We start from the raw sequence: 17,171 nt of genomic DNA, 5'->3' as shown, positions 1-17,171 counted from the left end.
AGCAATTTTTTTGTTGTTTCTTGAAGAAGTTTAGATAATCTAAACTTCTAAGCTTGTCGTGGAGCAGTCCTGAAGGCTGCTGCACACCATCTGTTAAGCGTTGTCTCTATGCACATGTAGAATCTAATACTATTGAGTGCTTACCATGTGCCAGACACTGTTTTAAGCTGTGTTATTTAATACATATAATTTTCACAATAACCCTGTGAGGTCGCTACTATTATTGGCCCTGTACTACAGATTAGAGAGAATCTCAGAGAGGTTAGGTCACTTTCCTAAGACCATAAAATTAGGTACAGAGCCTCCAGACAATCTGATTTTGGAGTTTGCTGCTTTTGATCACTGAACGACATAGTCTCTCTTGAACTAGATTTTTCTGTTTCTCCAGAGCAGAAGGCTGGTTAAAATATGCCAAGCAGATTCCTTTAGCTATTTGCATGGTATAATTTAGAATAAAGATTGCGCCCTGGTATAGAAGCTAGTGGTGGGGACAGTTTTAATTTCCAAGCCTTTGTTATGTTTGCCTGATAGAGGTGGCTGTGAAAGGAATAGGTCTGAATTTGGAAAATTCTTTGTAATTTCTGCCACCTTTATCTACAGATTGGACTAAAGCATGAGATCAGACCCATATACCTCCTTCGTGCTGCAGAGAATGAGGTTACCCCATTTCTATCCACTCCCAGAGCCTCAGGCCTGCCTCACCCTTGGTGGGTACACATGGAATGAGTGCATATAGACTTATGAGCTGCATCTGGTGTTAAGGAATAGTGACAGGTGATTCACTTCTTAAATGAAAAGTAAGGGCAGGCAGGCTGTATAGTAGCCTGTGTATGCAGCCTTGTAGCAGTTAAGAGTTACTTAGGTTTGAAATACTGTGCCTGTAATCACAGTATCAATTTGACTTGCTCAGTCTTCTTTTCGAGGTACATGGAGGTGGGGTGGGGGTAGCAGAGGTAGGGTGGGGTAGTGGGGAGGGAGAGAGGGAGAAAGAGAAAGAGAGGAGGCAAAGAGAGATAGTTTTGTGTCCTTGGCTGCCATTTCCTCTTTCTTGTGAGTCATGAAGGAGACAACAAACAGTGTGAGCCACCCACAGGGAATTAGTAGAGAGGGGCCTGAAGGGAACAGGTGTTTTTAAAATAAAAAGTAAAAGATGATAAAAGCAGGCTAGATTTAAAGGCCTGGCTTGGCAGTAGTTAGCTGAGAGAGGGAGAGAAGTGTGTCTTAATTCCTGTTCAGTGATTGCCCCGGAGGTAAATAATTTCAACTGTAAAAAATCATTGATGGTCCCTTCTCTGTGGAGTGGGGCTAGTGTTTTCGCTTCCTTAGGTCATAAGTAAAGCATTTTCTTGGGATTGGATTCAACTTGTTTTTCTGTGTTCCCTTTTTCTTTTCACCCTCTGCTCCATATTATACACATCCAGTTTTTCCTGCCAGAGCTCCTTCTTTCTCCGGCTGCTAGTCCCAGCTGTCTTTCTTCTTTGCCTTCCATCTCCCATCCCCAGTTTCACAATTTTCCATTATGCTCTTCCCAGTTACTGTCTCCATTTTTTATACTCTGTCTGCCACCGTCCTCCACCCTCAGGTTCTAATCCCTCCCTCCCCTAAAGCCAGTGGCCACCGTTCAGTTGCCCTTTCTCATTGTTGAACTGAATACACTCATGTTAGTACTTTTGTCAAGCCTGTTTGAGATCTGAGCGCAGTTATGTATTACAATGAGTAGGGATGATGGTGGGGAAGGGGACGCAAGATTGTTTTTCTGAAATGTAGGTTTTCCCCAAAATATTAGATGACTTTCGATTCAAAGATCAAACAGTTAACTTCCGCTGGCCTTCCAGCTTTAGGCAGTGCTGTCATGTTGAGGGCACATAGTTGTTTGAAAGCCCTTGGTAATGAAAGGCAGGGCAATGAATGAGTCAGGCTCTTAGCTGCCTGCCTCCTCCTGTTAGCTGGTTTCTCTCTTCTGAATTGGAGCTAATTTTGGATGTGTAATGAGGTAGATGTTGATAATAACATTCCCTTGCTGCGATTTCACGGTATAGGCATGTCTCATTTTATTGTTTCACAGATGTTTTTAACAAGGCAAGACCCTCCCTCCACCAGCAAAAAGATTGACTCGCTTTTTTGCAGTGGTCTGGTACTCAACCCACAGTATCTCTGGGTATTCCTGTACTGTATAGAGAGGTGTTTTTCTTTTCCCTACTGCTAGGAGGAGAAATAGAGCTGTTTCCATGATATTTGTTGATTGAGTGTTCAGTTGTCAAGGAATCTCCTACTTGGTCTGGATTTATTGGAAGGAAACATTGACTGAGAACTGAAGACCTATGTTCTGATCCCAACTCCAATCAGGATTACCTGCCTAAGTAAACTTGGGCAAGTCATGAACTTTCCTTTCTCTGTACCTGCCCTATGAACCTTGTGAAGTTTTGTGAATGAAATGAGATGTGATGTGTATGGAAGCACTTTTTAAACTTATGTTATGAAAATTTCAGGTGTTTCCCTTTATTAATTTGGCCACTGACCACAACACCAGAGAATGCATATAATGTCTTTTAAACTCCTTTCTATAAAGCTAGCCTTCTTAAGAGCAGGCTAAAGGACTCATCAGAACTAGGGGGCAGGGTTGGGGTTTTTTTTATAGTTTACTTTTTTATTGTATTTTTTTCCTCCATTACTAGGGGGTAGTTTTGCTTTGGAACCATTTTTTATTTTCTTACTTTTTCCCTTCCCCCTTCCTCCTAACGACACGTGCATACACACAGTTGCATTAGGAACTCCTTGACCCTGTGCTCCTTTCTCTCTATTCTTAAAATGATTATAATTTTAAGAAGTCGCGATCATAATGTGCTGCACATTCCAGTGGAGGGATCCTGGCTTTTCATGGCCTGATTTTATTAAATTTTAAGTGGTGACAAAAGATATCTTTAACTTTCAAATAACTACAAAAAACCTTTTTAGCCTAGTAAGGCACATAGACTATAGTTGTGGAAAGCATTGGGAGACGATGCTTTGGCTTTGGACACACCTGAATTCCAGGCCATGATCTTTCACTATTAGCTTGTGACTATGAGCAAAGTACTTAATTGGGGGGGGGGGGGGGGGGGGTCGTGTCTTATTTTCCACATCATTAAAGGAATTATAATGGCATCTATTTTATAAGGCTGTTTTGAGGATCAAGTGAGATAAAGTGCTTAGTAAGTTGTCTAACACAGAGCACATACTTAGAAGATATTTGTTTATATGTGTTTAATAATAATAGCTTTCAGAGAGCGCAGATAGATGCCTGTTAGTGTTTTAATGGATTTTTATCTTGTTTTTAGGTAAGTTTGTTTAAATATACATCATATAATTTACTAATTCAAAGGACATTTTTGAAATCTGGTCTCATTTTCCTGTATACAGGTAGAAAATTAAACTAAATCAGATCAGCATTGCTTCCTCCTTGAAGTCTTATGTAGGGCTGGCAGCGTCAGGTTGAGCGACTTGCTCTGTTCTCTGAAGTGGGAATTGTGTTTGGGCTGTTCTCAGCTACTTTCGAATTGTGTGGTGTTGGGATTTGAGATTGCATTGGAATTGGATGGGTTCTTGGTGGTTCTGGGCATACTTGCATGTTCTTTTTACATTAGGGTGGTCAATAGATTGATAAACAGGCTTAAAGCAAAGCCTGCTTTGAAGTACAATTAGGAAGAAGGGGAAAAAAAACAAAACAAATTCACTAATTAAGTAACTAATCACCACATTTGAGAGGACGTAACTCTCCCAGTTCATGAAAATGTGAGAATAAGAGCTTTGTGATTCCATGTAATGATTAAGAACATAATTAAAACAGTAATGCTCTTCACTACGCTTGAGGGATTTACTGATTACCAGTTTTCTCTGGTGATTGAACCAGTAGTGAAATGAATGAAACTAGTTTCCTTTACCACTCCTCCATATTAGTTAACATTGACTCTGACAGGTCGGCAGGTGGCAGTTTGTGAGATAAAGACATGGCTCCTTGGATACCCACTTTATCTGGAAATGAGTTCAGTTCTTCATGCAGAGGCTTGATATCTCCTTTCTGGAATTCTAAAACTTCCCGTGCATCTGCGAATGACATCTTTTTGGCTTCTTGTGAGCTCTGGTAGATAGTTCCTTATAAGGAACTGACACTGATCTGAAGAGGTAGTTTAGAATGTCATTTTCAAGGCAGAACATTTAGTCTAAGACTAAGGCTGTTAATTATGGCATTCTTTCTTCCCCAGATTCTGAATGTTTTATGATTTGAAAGACTAGTATGAATTTGGAGATCCTGACCTCTACTTGAGTAATTGGGTTCTGAGGTTCGTGGGGTGAAATTTATCTCCAAAGGTAAATACTGCTGTGGATATACACAGAAAATTGTCCATCAGGCACCCTCCATTTTCACCCAGACCCATTGCATCCCTGGTATCTGGACTATGGGAAACTGCTCATTTAATTCGTACCTTTCATGGAATGTTTTCAGTCTGATGTTGGTAGATTATTGTGGACACTCTGCTGTGCTCACTGCAGAGGGGCTGGCTTGATTCGGAGAGAAATTGCCTACCCACTCAGAGTACCCTCTTTCAGCTGCTGTTCTATACCTTGGCACACTACCTGAATTGGTAGAAATGCTGAATTAACCCTAGGTGGAGTAAATAGCTGGGAGTATGCTTGCACTATGATTTGGGTTTCTATGGACTCCAAATAAGCCTGGAATTTTTTTTTTTTTTTTTTTTAAATTCTCCCGCTGCCATTGCTACCTTGTCTTATGGAAGTGAAACTTTAAACAAATTTTGGACAAGTGGCCCTGGCCAGTGTGGCTCAGTTGGCTTTTTGGCAGGAGTGTTGTTCCGTATACTTAATGGTTAGGGGTTCGATTCCCAGTCAAGGCACATGCTTAGAATGTGGGTTCAGTCCCCTGTTGGTCATGCACAAGGCAACTGATTGATGTTTCTCTCTCACATCAGTGTTTCTCTGCCTATCTCTCCCTGCCTTCCCCTCTCTAAAATCAGTAAGCATGTCCTCGGGTGTGGACTTTAAAAGTAGGCATCACTTTTAGTTTCTTGGCAGTGTGTGGCAGTGTTGTTGAGGCCTAGTCTTCACCACAGAGTTTAATTTAATTCAGCATTATACATTTTCATTCTTTTTGAGCTGGCCCCTAGGTGCCAGGCAACTAAGTTATTGTAGAGAGTCTGTCAAGTACCATGGTTATCTTTAAGACTGACTTTTTCGGAGAATTTTCTAGTTGTATGGACTTTAAGGGATTATGGAGGGCATAGTCCCTCCATTCACTAGCAATGAGTTGGGTTGCTGTTACTGTTGATTTTACTCCTGAACTGACTCCCATAGACATTCTCACTCTGAAGTACAGATGGTCTTATTATCCTATGCCTGAGGATCTGCAGTTGAGTAGAGGCTGCCTAATCACAGATGGGTTGTTAGCCAAGGGCCAGGGAAGAATGGGATGTGGGAGAAGTCTAACCTGAACTTAGGGTAAAATCCTGCATGAGAGAAATTTGTTACCCTTTCAGTTGAAATTTGAACTCTGAGTCCCAAGAGTTGTTCATAGGTTAGTTAGTACTTCTTGTTGAGGCACACAAAAGACATCGTACTTTTTAATAAAGTGTTCATCCATCCAAAAGAGAGATCCTGACTTGACATATATGGGGTCTGTCCGGAAAAAGTCCAGCCATTGTTAATACAGTGAGAACAGTTTGCGTGACATCAATGTAATGTGGCAGTCAAGGAGAGTGGACTGGAATGCACGTGCATGAACAGTGATGACTTCACTATACTACTCAGTGGGGCTGGTAGACTCTGTTGAGTGAGCATGCATACTGTGTGGTTGTCTCATTCAAAATGAGTGAGTAGTGCAATGAATCTGCGTCAAATTTTGTATTAAGCTTAAACATTCCTCTGCAGAAACTATTCGGATGATTCAGAAGGCTTTCAGGGATGATGCTATTAGTGCAATACAAATAAAAGTGTGGCACAAACACTTCAAAGATGATCAAGAATCTGTTGAAAGTGATCCATGTTCTAAAGTCCTGCAACAAGCAGGACACCTGAGAATGTTGAATATGTATGGGCTGTAATCAACAAAGATCAGCAACTGACAGTGCAGGAACTAGAAGCTAACCTGGGGATTCTAAAAACTACTATGTCCGAGATTCTAACACAGGATCTTCGCATGAAACGTGTGTGTGGCAAAACTCCTTTCACAGCTTCTGGTATCAGAGCAGAAGGAATATCGTGCTGCAGTTGCTACTGACTTGATTCAAACCGTTACCAGTGAACCAGATTTCCTCACAAAGGTCATAACCGCAGATGAATCATGGGTCTACAGCTATGATCCAGAAGTGAAGGCCCAGTAGTCCCAGTGGAAATTGCCTGGTTCCCCACACCTGAAGAATGTATGGCAAAGTTGCAGCAAGTTAAAGACCATATTAATGTGTTTTTTTTGATTGGGAAGGTGTTGTCCATCACAAGTAGGCTCCTATAGGCCAAGCAATTAACAAGGAATGCCACCTCAATATTCTTCTTCAGTTGAGAGATTCAACAACACGAAAGCAGTTGCAGCTATGGGCAACTGGTGATTGGCAGCTTCATCATGACAGTGCATCATGTCTTGTGCAAGAATTTTTTGCACAATCACCCAGGTGACTTAGCCCCCCTACAGCTCAGATTTGGTGCCCTGTGACTTATGGCTTTTCCCCAAACTAAAATCATCTTGGAAAGGGAAGAGATTTCAGACAGTTGATGAGATATCTCAGGAAAATACAACAGGGCAGCTGATGGCGATTCCAACAAAGAATTTTGCAGAATGTTTTGAACAGTGGAAGACACGCTAGGAGAACTGTGTGAGGTCCCAAGGTGCCTACTTTGAAGGGGACTGAGGCATCTTTGTCCTGTGTACAGTGTATCTTGTATCTTGTATCTTCTTCAATAAATGTCTCTATTTTTCATGTCATATGGCTGGATACGTTCTGGACAGACCTCGTACACCTACTGCCACTTTGTTATCTTTCATCACTTGTCTAAGTTTGAAAAAGTTATGATTTGTGCTCTAAAGAAAGGCTTTTCCCTGAAACTTGAGGTTTTCTCATTTCTACCAACTGAGCCCATTGCTAACATGCTTTCCAGTGGGCTTGCTTCTGCCTGGCCAGCACCTGGGCTGCCCCAGCTTGTAATTAGCCTGCCTTTGCTTCACTAGCTTCCCAGGGTGGTTCTTCTTCTAAAAGCTTGTATGAAATGCTGTTTACTGTTTCTTTATAGTTTAAAAATGAATCCTTTTTGTTCTTTGCAACTCATTTTCTTTTTCTTTTCTTTAAATTACTATTAACACCTCTTGATTCTTTTGTTTTTTCTGATTGGCCTGTCACTGCATTCCTGCTCCCCCTCCCTCTAGCTGGGTTTGTCAAGTCGCCCATGTCAGAAACTAAGCTCACTGGGGACGCCTTTGAGCTGTACTGTGATGTGGTCGGGAGCCCCACGCCAGAGATCCAGTGGTGGTACGCAGAAGTCAACCGAGCAGAGTCTTTCAGACAGCTGTGGGACGGTGCTCGGAAGCGCCGTGTCACCGTAAACACCGCCTACGGGTCAAACGGCGTGAGTGTGCTGAGAATAACCCGGCTCACCTTGGAGGACTCTGGGACTTACGAGTGCAGGGCCAGCAACGACCCCAAGAGGAATGACTTGAGGCAAAACCCCTCCATAACATGGATTCGAGCCCAGGCCACCATAAGCGTCCTTCAGAGTGAGTCCAGCACCCTACAGTAGTAGTACTGTAGTCATTAGAGGTGGCCCGATGACCCTTCCCTTCTGCTTCCTTTCCCTCTTCCCCAGTATGATCACTCACCCCACCCTTTGTCTTCGTTTTTTCAGACCCACGACCCTACTGGTTGTAGTGTATGAAAACATCTGTGGCAACTATTTTTTCCTTTGCCGTCCTTTCTACCTCCCTTATTCCCCAACCCTTCTCTGTGTCTTTCTCCTCAGGAACAAAGAACTTGGGGAAATCGTGACTGTCCAAAATCATCTGCATTGGAAAAGGTGGGGAGGGAGTACTGGGGAAGCTAAAAAACAAACAAACAAACCTGAAACACTTAAAACTTGCAAAATCAGGCAAACTAGGGTAGTGTTGAATTGTTTCTTTCCTTCCCCTTTAATTTTGTAGTAGGTTTCCTGCTGTCCTTTTGCTGAGTTATTCTTTGGTGCCTTTCTTTTTTTGTTTCTCTCCCCAGTCTAACTACTTTTTTTCCCCTTCTGTTCATTTCTTTGAAGCTCTCTGAGTAGCTGCCTTCACCTCTTTGGTTTTAAGTTTCTGTCTACCTAGCCTTTTCCCTCACTGTGACTTGGTGTCATTCTGCTCTGTGATGGGAATGTTGCTATGGGTGTGGTGTGGTGGTATGTTTTGGTTGTTGGGTGGCATGTAAGCTTGGATATTTCCATAGTTCTAGCTCTTTTTCTTTTCTGAAACAGCGGCATGTACTTCTCTGATAACAGCCTTCCACTGCAGCAGTATGCTCCCTGCTGGTCCTGCCCATCCAGTCTCCTGTTCTCTTAAAAGCAGGAGCCAGAGATTTCCTCCATGTCTTGCTATGGAGTCAGGTGACTCTAAGCTGCAACATATTATTTAAATCCCCATCATGCTGTTTTGAAGTCAGGGATGCATTTGATCCCCAATCACAAAAGTATTGACTCTGATTGTTAGTACTGTGCTCAAGCCAGAGCTGGCTTCCCAGTAGTAGTTTGGAAGCCATTCACATTCACACTAGTCTTTTCATGTGCTGCTCCCCCTCCCCAGCCCACAGAAAAAGGAAACTAGAATCCAGGCCTGTTTCTCTGAGTGATGAGGGTGAGCTACTGCAGAATCCTCCCCTCCATCTGTTGTAGCAGGTACAAGTAAGATACCAGAAACAGGAGCTTTTGTGGCTACCTCAGTTTCCGAAGAGTATCTTGCTACTTGTACGGTGGGAAGGAGAGGGAGGGAGAAGCCACCATAGAGCTAGTGCTCCCTGCCAGAAAGAGTCCTGGCTCTACATCTGACCTGATTATAATTGAGGGAGCATTCTCTATTTAATGGAAAGGTCCTCTGGGTTTTTTGCCTTGCTTCAAGGACTCAGTAAGAGACCTATAGCGAGCCCTGGCTTAAAGAACTGATTGATTTAGGGAGAGTGAAAACAGTAAAATACATTTATGAAGAATTTGGTGATAACAGTATGTAATATGACATGGGTCCTGAATCTATATATTTATGTGGAAAATAGCAAATTAGTTGTTCTTTATAGTAACTCAGAAGATGTCTTGAGGAGAGATTGGAGAGCTGCTGCAGTTGGCACTGTTGAATCAGAGAATCTGCTCCTGGAAAGAGGGGAAAAGAAAACCTTGTCTCTGTGAAAATGGGGAACATTAACCCAGCAATTTTTCTTTTATTTAACAATTTTTTTCCCTTGCACGCCTCCTTCTCCTGCCCCCTTGCTCCTTTCCTTAAAAAAGAAGAATTACCCAAATGGCCACAAAGATCTACCGAAGTTTGTAGGCATGGACTTGGCTGGGCATTTGGTATTTGTACTTGCAGGAGCCTGACTCCAGCCAACTCACAGTTACAAGGTCATGCCTTGGGAATAAAGAAGATGAGACTTTGGAGTACCTACCCACCAATCTTGAGAGTACATAGCATTCCCCCAGTTTACTTGGAAGCTTCCTAACATGTGGTTGAATGAAAACCTGAAGTTTGTTTTTTTCCCCAGACTTTCCCTATGGGTCAGCTAACCCTAGTTAACTATTTTAGAGAGCCAGCCTTTTAAAAACAAAACAAAACACCCTGAATTCCACTCTAATTAGATTATTTTATGATCCCCAAGGACATTTGCTTCCAGGGAGAGGTTAAAGTCTTCTATCTAAGACCTCCTGGAAATACTTTCCCCCAAAGCTCCTTGAGTAATGCAAGGCAGGAAGAAAAATGTGCCCAGTTTTTAGGATATCTCTTTGGCCATAGCATGTTCTACATAAGAATGATGGCTAGGGTAGGGTCTCCTTATTGCTTCTAAATAGAAGTCTGTGGCAGGTAAAAATAATTTGAAGTTCTCCTAAATGTTCATCTCTCTTGAACTTTTGTGGGTATTGCTCGGCTGCAGAAATAAAAGCCCCACTTTCTTGCTGGTGCAGAATGCAGAGGTGGCTTCATGCCCAAAGGAGTTGATCTAGCACTGGTTTCCATATAGAGAAGTCGTGGGAGGGAGGTTACCCCACTCCACTACCCTCCTAATATGCAGAGCCATATTTAAACCTATTTAAATTATCCGCTTGCTCCCAGCTGACTCTCTCCTGGATCTTTAATACTTAAGGGGAAAAGTGCTCTTCTTTGTCTTCCAAGAATTCTTGGCAGAAAGTCTACCAGCTTGCTCTCATCAACTTCTTAATCTGCCTGAACTGCAATGATCATTTGCACCACCACAGGTAAGAGGAGCATTTACTTTGGCCTCCTTGGACTTAAACACCTGGAAGTTCTTGGCCTCATTCTCAGAGTTCACCCTTTTTCAGTGCAGTTTGAGAGGAAGAACCAGAAGGAGAAGTCCCAAATGGGACAGAAAATGAAATTAAGTAATAAAAATTCAGTAAAAACTTAATAGTGTATTTGGGTTTTAATGTTGCCTTACATTTTTTAGTTTCTGTGGAGTACTGGTTCTCTCTCTTTTGTTTTTGCTTGGTTTTGATTTTTCCTGGAGTTGTGGTGCTTTCTGCTGATGGTGTGTGTGCGTGCACCTTCCATTGCAGGGTTTGCAGCCATTCTGCTCAACTTAAGGTCCAGGGATTTGGCTTCTGTCCAGTGTGTTTTGGAAACCATGGGACACCACTGCGCTAACATGTTTACGTGCATCTGCTTCTGTGTTAGTGGCTGTTACGCCTCCATTATCTGTACATAGAGACCCTGTTTGATGTTATTGATAAGGACCAGTGCTGAATGGAAGATAACCACAGTCCTTTTGCCAGAGTTGGAAAACAGTGAGAACCAATTTAATTGAGCAAACTTAAGGATTTGCTTTTTCACATTTTTTTGAATGGTACGAGCTATACAATCAGAAATGTTACATGGTACAGAGGTCCTTGGGCATTACGTTTTTCAAGTGTCCCATGACTTCTTTATCCTCTCCCCTTCCCCACACAATGAATGCAGCTTAAGCTTAGTTCCAGTGGAGGGAGAGCGTTCTGTCCTCAAGTGTTAAGCATTAGCATTACGCTGCATAAAATGGTGTCAGGGAGTGCTGTCGAGTTGTAGACAGGAAGTAGTAGCTAGGTACTACAGGGAAATGGGAAATTAGTCAAGGATTTCTGAAAAAGAATTGAAAAAAAATTAAAAGAGCAAATACCTAGAATTATGGAATGGGAAAAGATGGCTAATTTAGACTACACCTGAAAATACTTGACCAAAAGTAGAAAAAGAACTAGACCTGGGAAAAGAATAAAAATAAATAACAGCAAAGACACAAACAGAAACATCTTGACTTTAATATTGGTGGGATTCAAAGTGCTTTAAGGATGAACCTTCCAGGAATGATACAGTGTACCTTAAAAAATTTCTGCTCATTGTGTTATAACATTTGACTTAGGCTATTTTTGTAGATATTAAATTAGTCTCAGGTTATCTTAGACCAGGGTAGAACCAGAAAATAAAGTATATAACTTGCCCTAGGGTGAAAGGTGTATAAGGTGTTTTTGGGTTGAGGGGCAGGGATAGAGAATTGAGTCAGATATGTTTTCTAGGCCCAGCTTTGCCACTAATAATACTTGTGGCCTTCTCAAGTCATTTTACCTTTCTAGCTCTTAAAGAGTAAAGTTCAGTGACCTCTAAGGGCCTTTCAGCTCTAAAATTCCAGGAGCCCATAATGCCAACACGTATTACATTCTAGTTATATTATTTCAAAATGGAATGTGTTTTAAAGTGCAGTTCTGGAAAACAATTTGTTTTGGGAATAAATATGGGCTGGAGAGAAAGAACTGATAGTTCCTTAAGAATTTTCCCTTGGCAAATTTGGAAAATGTGATAAACTTTCAACAGGAAACGTGCTTTTGGGATCTACACTGTTATTTTTTCTGTATAATTAATGGCCATGGCTGATTTGCCATAGGCTTATCAGATTTACATGTGGGAAAACCCATGAATGCATTATCTAATTATCACTATTACTGTTCTAAGGCCTAGTGACTCCATAGGGAGTTTATTAGTTATATAAATGATATTATCTTTATCTTCAGAACTGCAAGGTGGAGCCTGGTTTTCTATTTGAAGCGGAATTGGTTGGTGGTTCTTATATCATAAAACGGTGGTATTCAAAAGCGTAAGTGGATTGTTGCCAGTACAAGCACCTGTAATACTCCCATCTTTTAACATCTAGGCCAACTGGTCTTCAGGTTGTTGTCTGCGCTAGTGGTCATTTGCTTATAATCATTGTTTTTTCTTTCTTGACTTCCTCCAAAGTGGTAAAGTGAAAATCCTCATGTGGTCCTGTCTGCCCTCCCTCTTCTTCAAGTCTCCCCATCCTACCCCATCCAACTTTCAAGCCAGGGTCTCAGAGAATGGAAGGCTATGGCTCTCTATCATTGTGCACTTTTATTACAGAGCCAAGGATTGTCACCAGTGAAGAGGTCATTATTCGAGACAGCTCTCCTTTCACCCTGCAGTGTAACCTCACCTCCAACTCACACATCCTTACATACAGCTACTGGACAAAGAATGGGATAGAACTGACTGCTACTCGTAAGAATACCAGCAACATGGAATACAGGTAAGAGCGGCTAGCAGCTTCTGGGAAGATGGGAGGGAGTGTGGCTGAGCTTACTTGATATTTATAATCCATAATTACGCTATGTGAGAGAGACATGATATATACATATATGGTTTTCCTCTAGAGAGTCCAATCCAGTATGTCTGAGGTGAGGCCCAGGAATCTATAAAAGATTGCCAAATGATTCTAATAAGCAGCTAAGTTTGTGGGCCATAGATGATCCCATCACTATGATAGTAGAGAGACTGAGGGCATAGGGAGTAATTTGCTCAGGGTCCCAGAGCTAGTCAACAGGAAAGTCACAATTAGAATGCAGGTCTTTTGACCTAATCCAGTGGTTTGAGGAATCAAGACTGAAATCTGCTTTAGTACTCTTAGAGCAAGATGATCTTTACACTGTGTAGATTTCCTAGTGAGTTACCTTTCAGTATAACCATAACCTGATGAGGACCAGTGGATACCAGGGTTGTTTAGTGATCTGGAATAAGCATGGTAGCCTGGAAATCTTTGATGAAAGGGAGATATTTGCTGGTCCATGTTACATGGGACCCAAAGATTTGGTGGTTTTTTTGGAGTATCTAGTAACACACGGCACCTTACCTTTCAGTAGAGTTTGTTCCTGGTTAAAAATTGATCTGGAAAAGGATCGGCTAATCCTCCTTGGCAGCGTGGTATAGTACAAAGAAAGAGTACACTGCAGTGGGAGCAGGAGAACCTGTACCCAGTAGTAGCAATGTCATTGGGCAGTATTTTGCACAACTGAGATGTTTTTATACTCCTTATTTAATTGATCCACATTAATTATGGGTCCTCTTTTTTGGGTAAGGAAACTAAGATTCAAATAACTGCTGATTGCTTTCAAGGTCAGATACTATATCTATTAAGTTTCAGAACCAAGGCTAGGTTCCAGATCTTCTGACTTGCTGTAATCTAGGTTATCGTTTTTTCCTGCTGTACCGTATTGTTTAGTGGGAAGTTAGTTAATCTATCTCCACTGTGTGTTTTCTTCTAATATAAACTTGGAAATGTAGCTTCAGCTATATCCTTATATTTGGAAAAGGTTAATCAAGTAGAGGTAATGTGTGGAATAAAAGGCATTTCTTGGTCTGTTCCATTAGTTTTACAGGTGTGTTTGTCTATTTTTACAACACCTCTTTCAATGTATCAGACGTCCAGTCATGTTTCTCTTTTGTCTTGTGCTATATCACCCACAAAGCTTTGAATATTAACTTCATAAAGTTTGAGCCTGACTTTTATAAAATGCATTTTCCCTTTTTTATCAGCTTATTTAAAACTCTTTAGGGGTGTTCTGCATTGTCAGAGATTTTGGGGGAATATGTGTCTTACCACACTTGTGGAATAACGACTGATAGGTCCTTTGAGCCACCTAATAAGTCAGCCATGGAGCCAGTTTCAGATCTTGCTTCTGCTTAGCCTATAGTGGACATTTTCCATTTGCCTCAGTTGCTTCCTAATAGCTAACCATAGGGAATGTTGTGGGAAGATTTTGGCCCATGAGCATGACCTCATCTTCTCAAGACTTCTCAAGACTTCTCAAGGAACTTAGAGTCAGTCTAAGCCCTGGAGATAGAGCTTCTGCCCTTCCTCCAAATTCTGAAACATTTGCTAAGAGCAGGTGACTTGTGTCTGTTTTTCTACTGGGAGAATATTGATTTAAGAAAAGGCACTTGTATCATGTTGAGAAAGCTCTTGACTGTTCCTCTGAGAATGTTATGCTGCTGTGGATGTGCTGAGACAGTTCGGGGAATGGGCAGTGTCTTTCTTCATTCATAGTCTCTTAACCTGTGCTTCTTTTTGGAATCAATAGTAAGATGTATAAATGCATTGGGCTGGTCAGTCATGGAGGTTAGTTAGGAGTTTGACATTTACTAGTGCAGTGGAATGTGACCATCACAAGTATCATGTTTTAACTACTGAGCAAAAGAGTGAGAGCTATTATGTAATGTTTATCCTCTGATCTGAATGTTGTTCTTTCTCTGTTTTCTATAATTATGCACCAGCCTTTGTGTACATGTTTTGAGGTGGTGTGTAAATCATACTGGACTGAGCTGTTGTGAAACTGATCCACAAGGACAAGAAAGCTTATTTTGGATCACCCTGTGGGATTCAGATGAAGTGCTGTCCTGGCCATTGTACACGCTTCTTACAGTCCTTTCTGTCACTCTGCTTAACTTGGTTTGGATCTGTGCACAGTTGTTACACATTTGTGTTCATTTGAGTTTACATTCATTTGTTTATTCATTCCTTTACTGTATTCCAGATACCAGGTGATATGCTGGATATATGTGCCAAATAAACAGAGCCTATCCACATAGAACTTGGTCTTTTGGGAAAATGGACAATGATCAAGCAATCACATAAATACACAGCATGGGGCAAAAGTATATTTACAGTTGTGAATATGCGAAAGTTTAGTCTTGTTTTATTATTTATTAATTCTTGTATTATTTTTCATATAAACAACTGTAAACCTACTTTTCCCCACTCTGTATCATGTGTTGTGATAAGTTCTGTGAGGAATTACAGTGCGGTATGAGAGATGTCAGGGAGGGGGATATTGCTTAGATTGAGTGTGGGAAGAAAGTGCCATGTAAGCCAAGACCAATGGAAAAGGAGCTTAAGTGGCTAATTGGAAGAGCATCTGTATAAAGAATGTCAAGGTTTTGAAGTAGGAACAAGCTTGGCACATTAAAAAACTGAAAAGAGGCTAGTAGTGCTGGAAAGTGGCTGAGGTGAGGCTAGGGAGGTGAGCAAGGTGCCAGATGATGCAGGGTCCTGGAGTTTTAGCTGCAGCTAAAATCCTTAAAAAGTTCAGCTACATCACTTGTTGGTGTAACTCTGATGGATTTTTTTTTTTTTTTAAACTATACCTGGGTCCTGTTAGTGAGTAGACTTACTGAAAGGCATGCTGCTAAAATATAGGGTGGAAGAACAGGACTGCCAAAACAAGGTCTTTAGGGAAGCGTAGAAACAGGTTTGCTTTTTTTGCACTCTTATTTATTTGACTGGAACTATCAGGTGAGCTAGCAGTTCTTGTGATGGCTCCATCCTCTGTATCGGAATACAGCCTTCTATTTTGATTACTTGTTTTGTGGTTTATTTCCCCCATTAAACTTGGGCACTTTAAGGTTAGGGAACACGTGCCATTCCATTTTTGTATTCCCTGGCACGCAGTAAGGAGCAAAGCATTAATTTTTCAGGTACCCAGTGGGAGGTTTTCCTTTTAGTTAGGAGGAGGTGCATTGCATTCAGGGACAAAATTTGGAGAGCAGGGTCCCTTATTGTCCCCTGGATTCTCCTTTCATATATCTTGACTGTTCCCAGCTTCCTCACTTGATTTTTCTTCTCATCTCTACAGGATCAATAAGGCGAGAGCTGAGGATTCAGGCGAATACCACTGTGTATATCACTTTCACAGTGCTCCTAAAGCAAATGCCACCATTGAAGTGAAAGGTACAACCCAACAGAGGCTGTGCTGTGAGCCTCTCACTCTTCTTCCAAGACACTACCTTGGTCTGGACTCCCAGACTTCAAGCTCTTGTTTCCTTTCTGGGAGGCAGTATAATGTTATGGTTAAGACGCTGGCTCTGGAGCTCAGCTGCCCAGTTTTAAATCTATACCCCACTAGCTGTGGGACTGAGAAGAATTATTAATTTACCTATGTTTTAGTTGCCTCATTTGTAAAACCTGCCTCATGGGTTTGTTAGGAGGATTGTATAGTTGGTTGAACCATATGAAGTTGTTTTTGTATGTTAAAAATGCTTGAATGGCAGCTGCAAGTGGTTCATGGAAAGCTCTTGAAACAATGCCTTCTCAGTATTATTACATAGGTCTCTCCATTGGTTCAGCAGGTACATAGCATCTTAAAAATCAGTCTATAAAGTTCCAATAAAGACCAATAGAACTGTAGGAGTTGGAGTTATTTAAGTATATCATTAATCCCAGCTTTCCTGTGTTATTTCAAAGCAGTAACTGAGACCCAGAAAAGTGAAACCACTGCTCTGTGCCACACAGTGAGTTGGTGGCAGAATTAGCATAGAACCTCAGGTCTTAACTCCCAGTCCTATGTTTTTCCATTTGACCGTAGGAGGTGGGGTTACTGCTTGAGGTCAGATTGAAGAGGCGAGGGGTTTTTTTTCCTCCTCCCCACCCCACTGTTTAAAAAAAAGAAATTATTTATTTTTAGAGGGAGAGGAAGGGAGGGAGAAAGAGAGGGGGAGAAACATCACTGTGTGGTTGCCTCTCATGCACCCCCTACTGGGGACCTGGCATACCACCCAGGCATGTGCCCTGACTGGGAATTGAACCTGTGACCCTTTGGTTTGCAGGCTGGCACTCAATCCACTGAGCCACACCAACCAG

The 17,171-nt window shown here is 41.6% G+C and overlaps 1 protein-coding gene across 1 annotated transcript in view; it reads left to right on the top strand.

Annotated features, from left to right (window-relative positions):
- NPTN (neuroplastin) overlaps positions 1-17,171 on the top strand; it is a 68,993-nt gene that overhangs the window by 28,197 nt on the left and 23,625 nt on the right. The window contains exons 2-4 of the mRNA XM_054564950.1: positions 7,409-7,756; positions 12,623-12,788; positions 16,168-16,262. Coding sequence (XP_054420925.1) covers positions 7,409-7,756; positions 12,623-12,788; positions 16,168-16,262 — 609 coding nt within the window. The remainder of the gene's footprint in view (positions 1-7,408; positions 7,757-12,622; positions 12,789-16,167; positions 16,263-17,171) is intronic.

The sequence above is a fragment of the Pteronotus mesoamericanus genome, unplaced genomic scaffold, assembly GCF_021234165.1.
Source record: "Pteronotus mesoamericanus isolate MK-2021 breed Mesoamerican mustached bat unplaced genomic scaffold, CSHL_Meso_final contig_100, whole genome shotgun sequence".
Lineage (NCBI taxonomy): Eukaryota > Metazoa > Chordata > Mammalia > Chiroptera > Mormoopidae > Pteronotus > Pteronotus mesoamericanus.
This window is presented reverse-complemented; position numbering and strand designations above follow the sequence as displayed.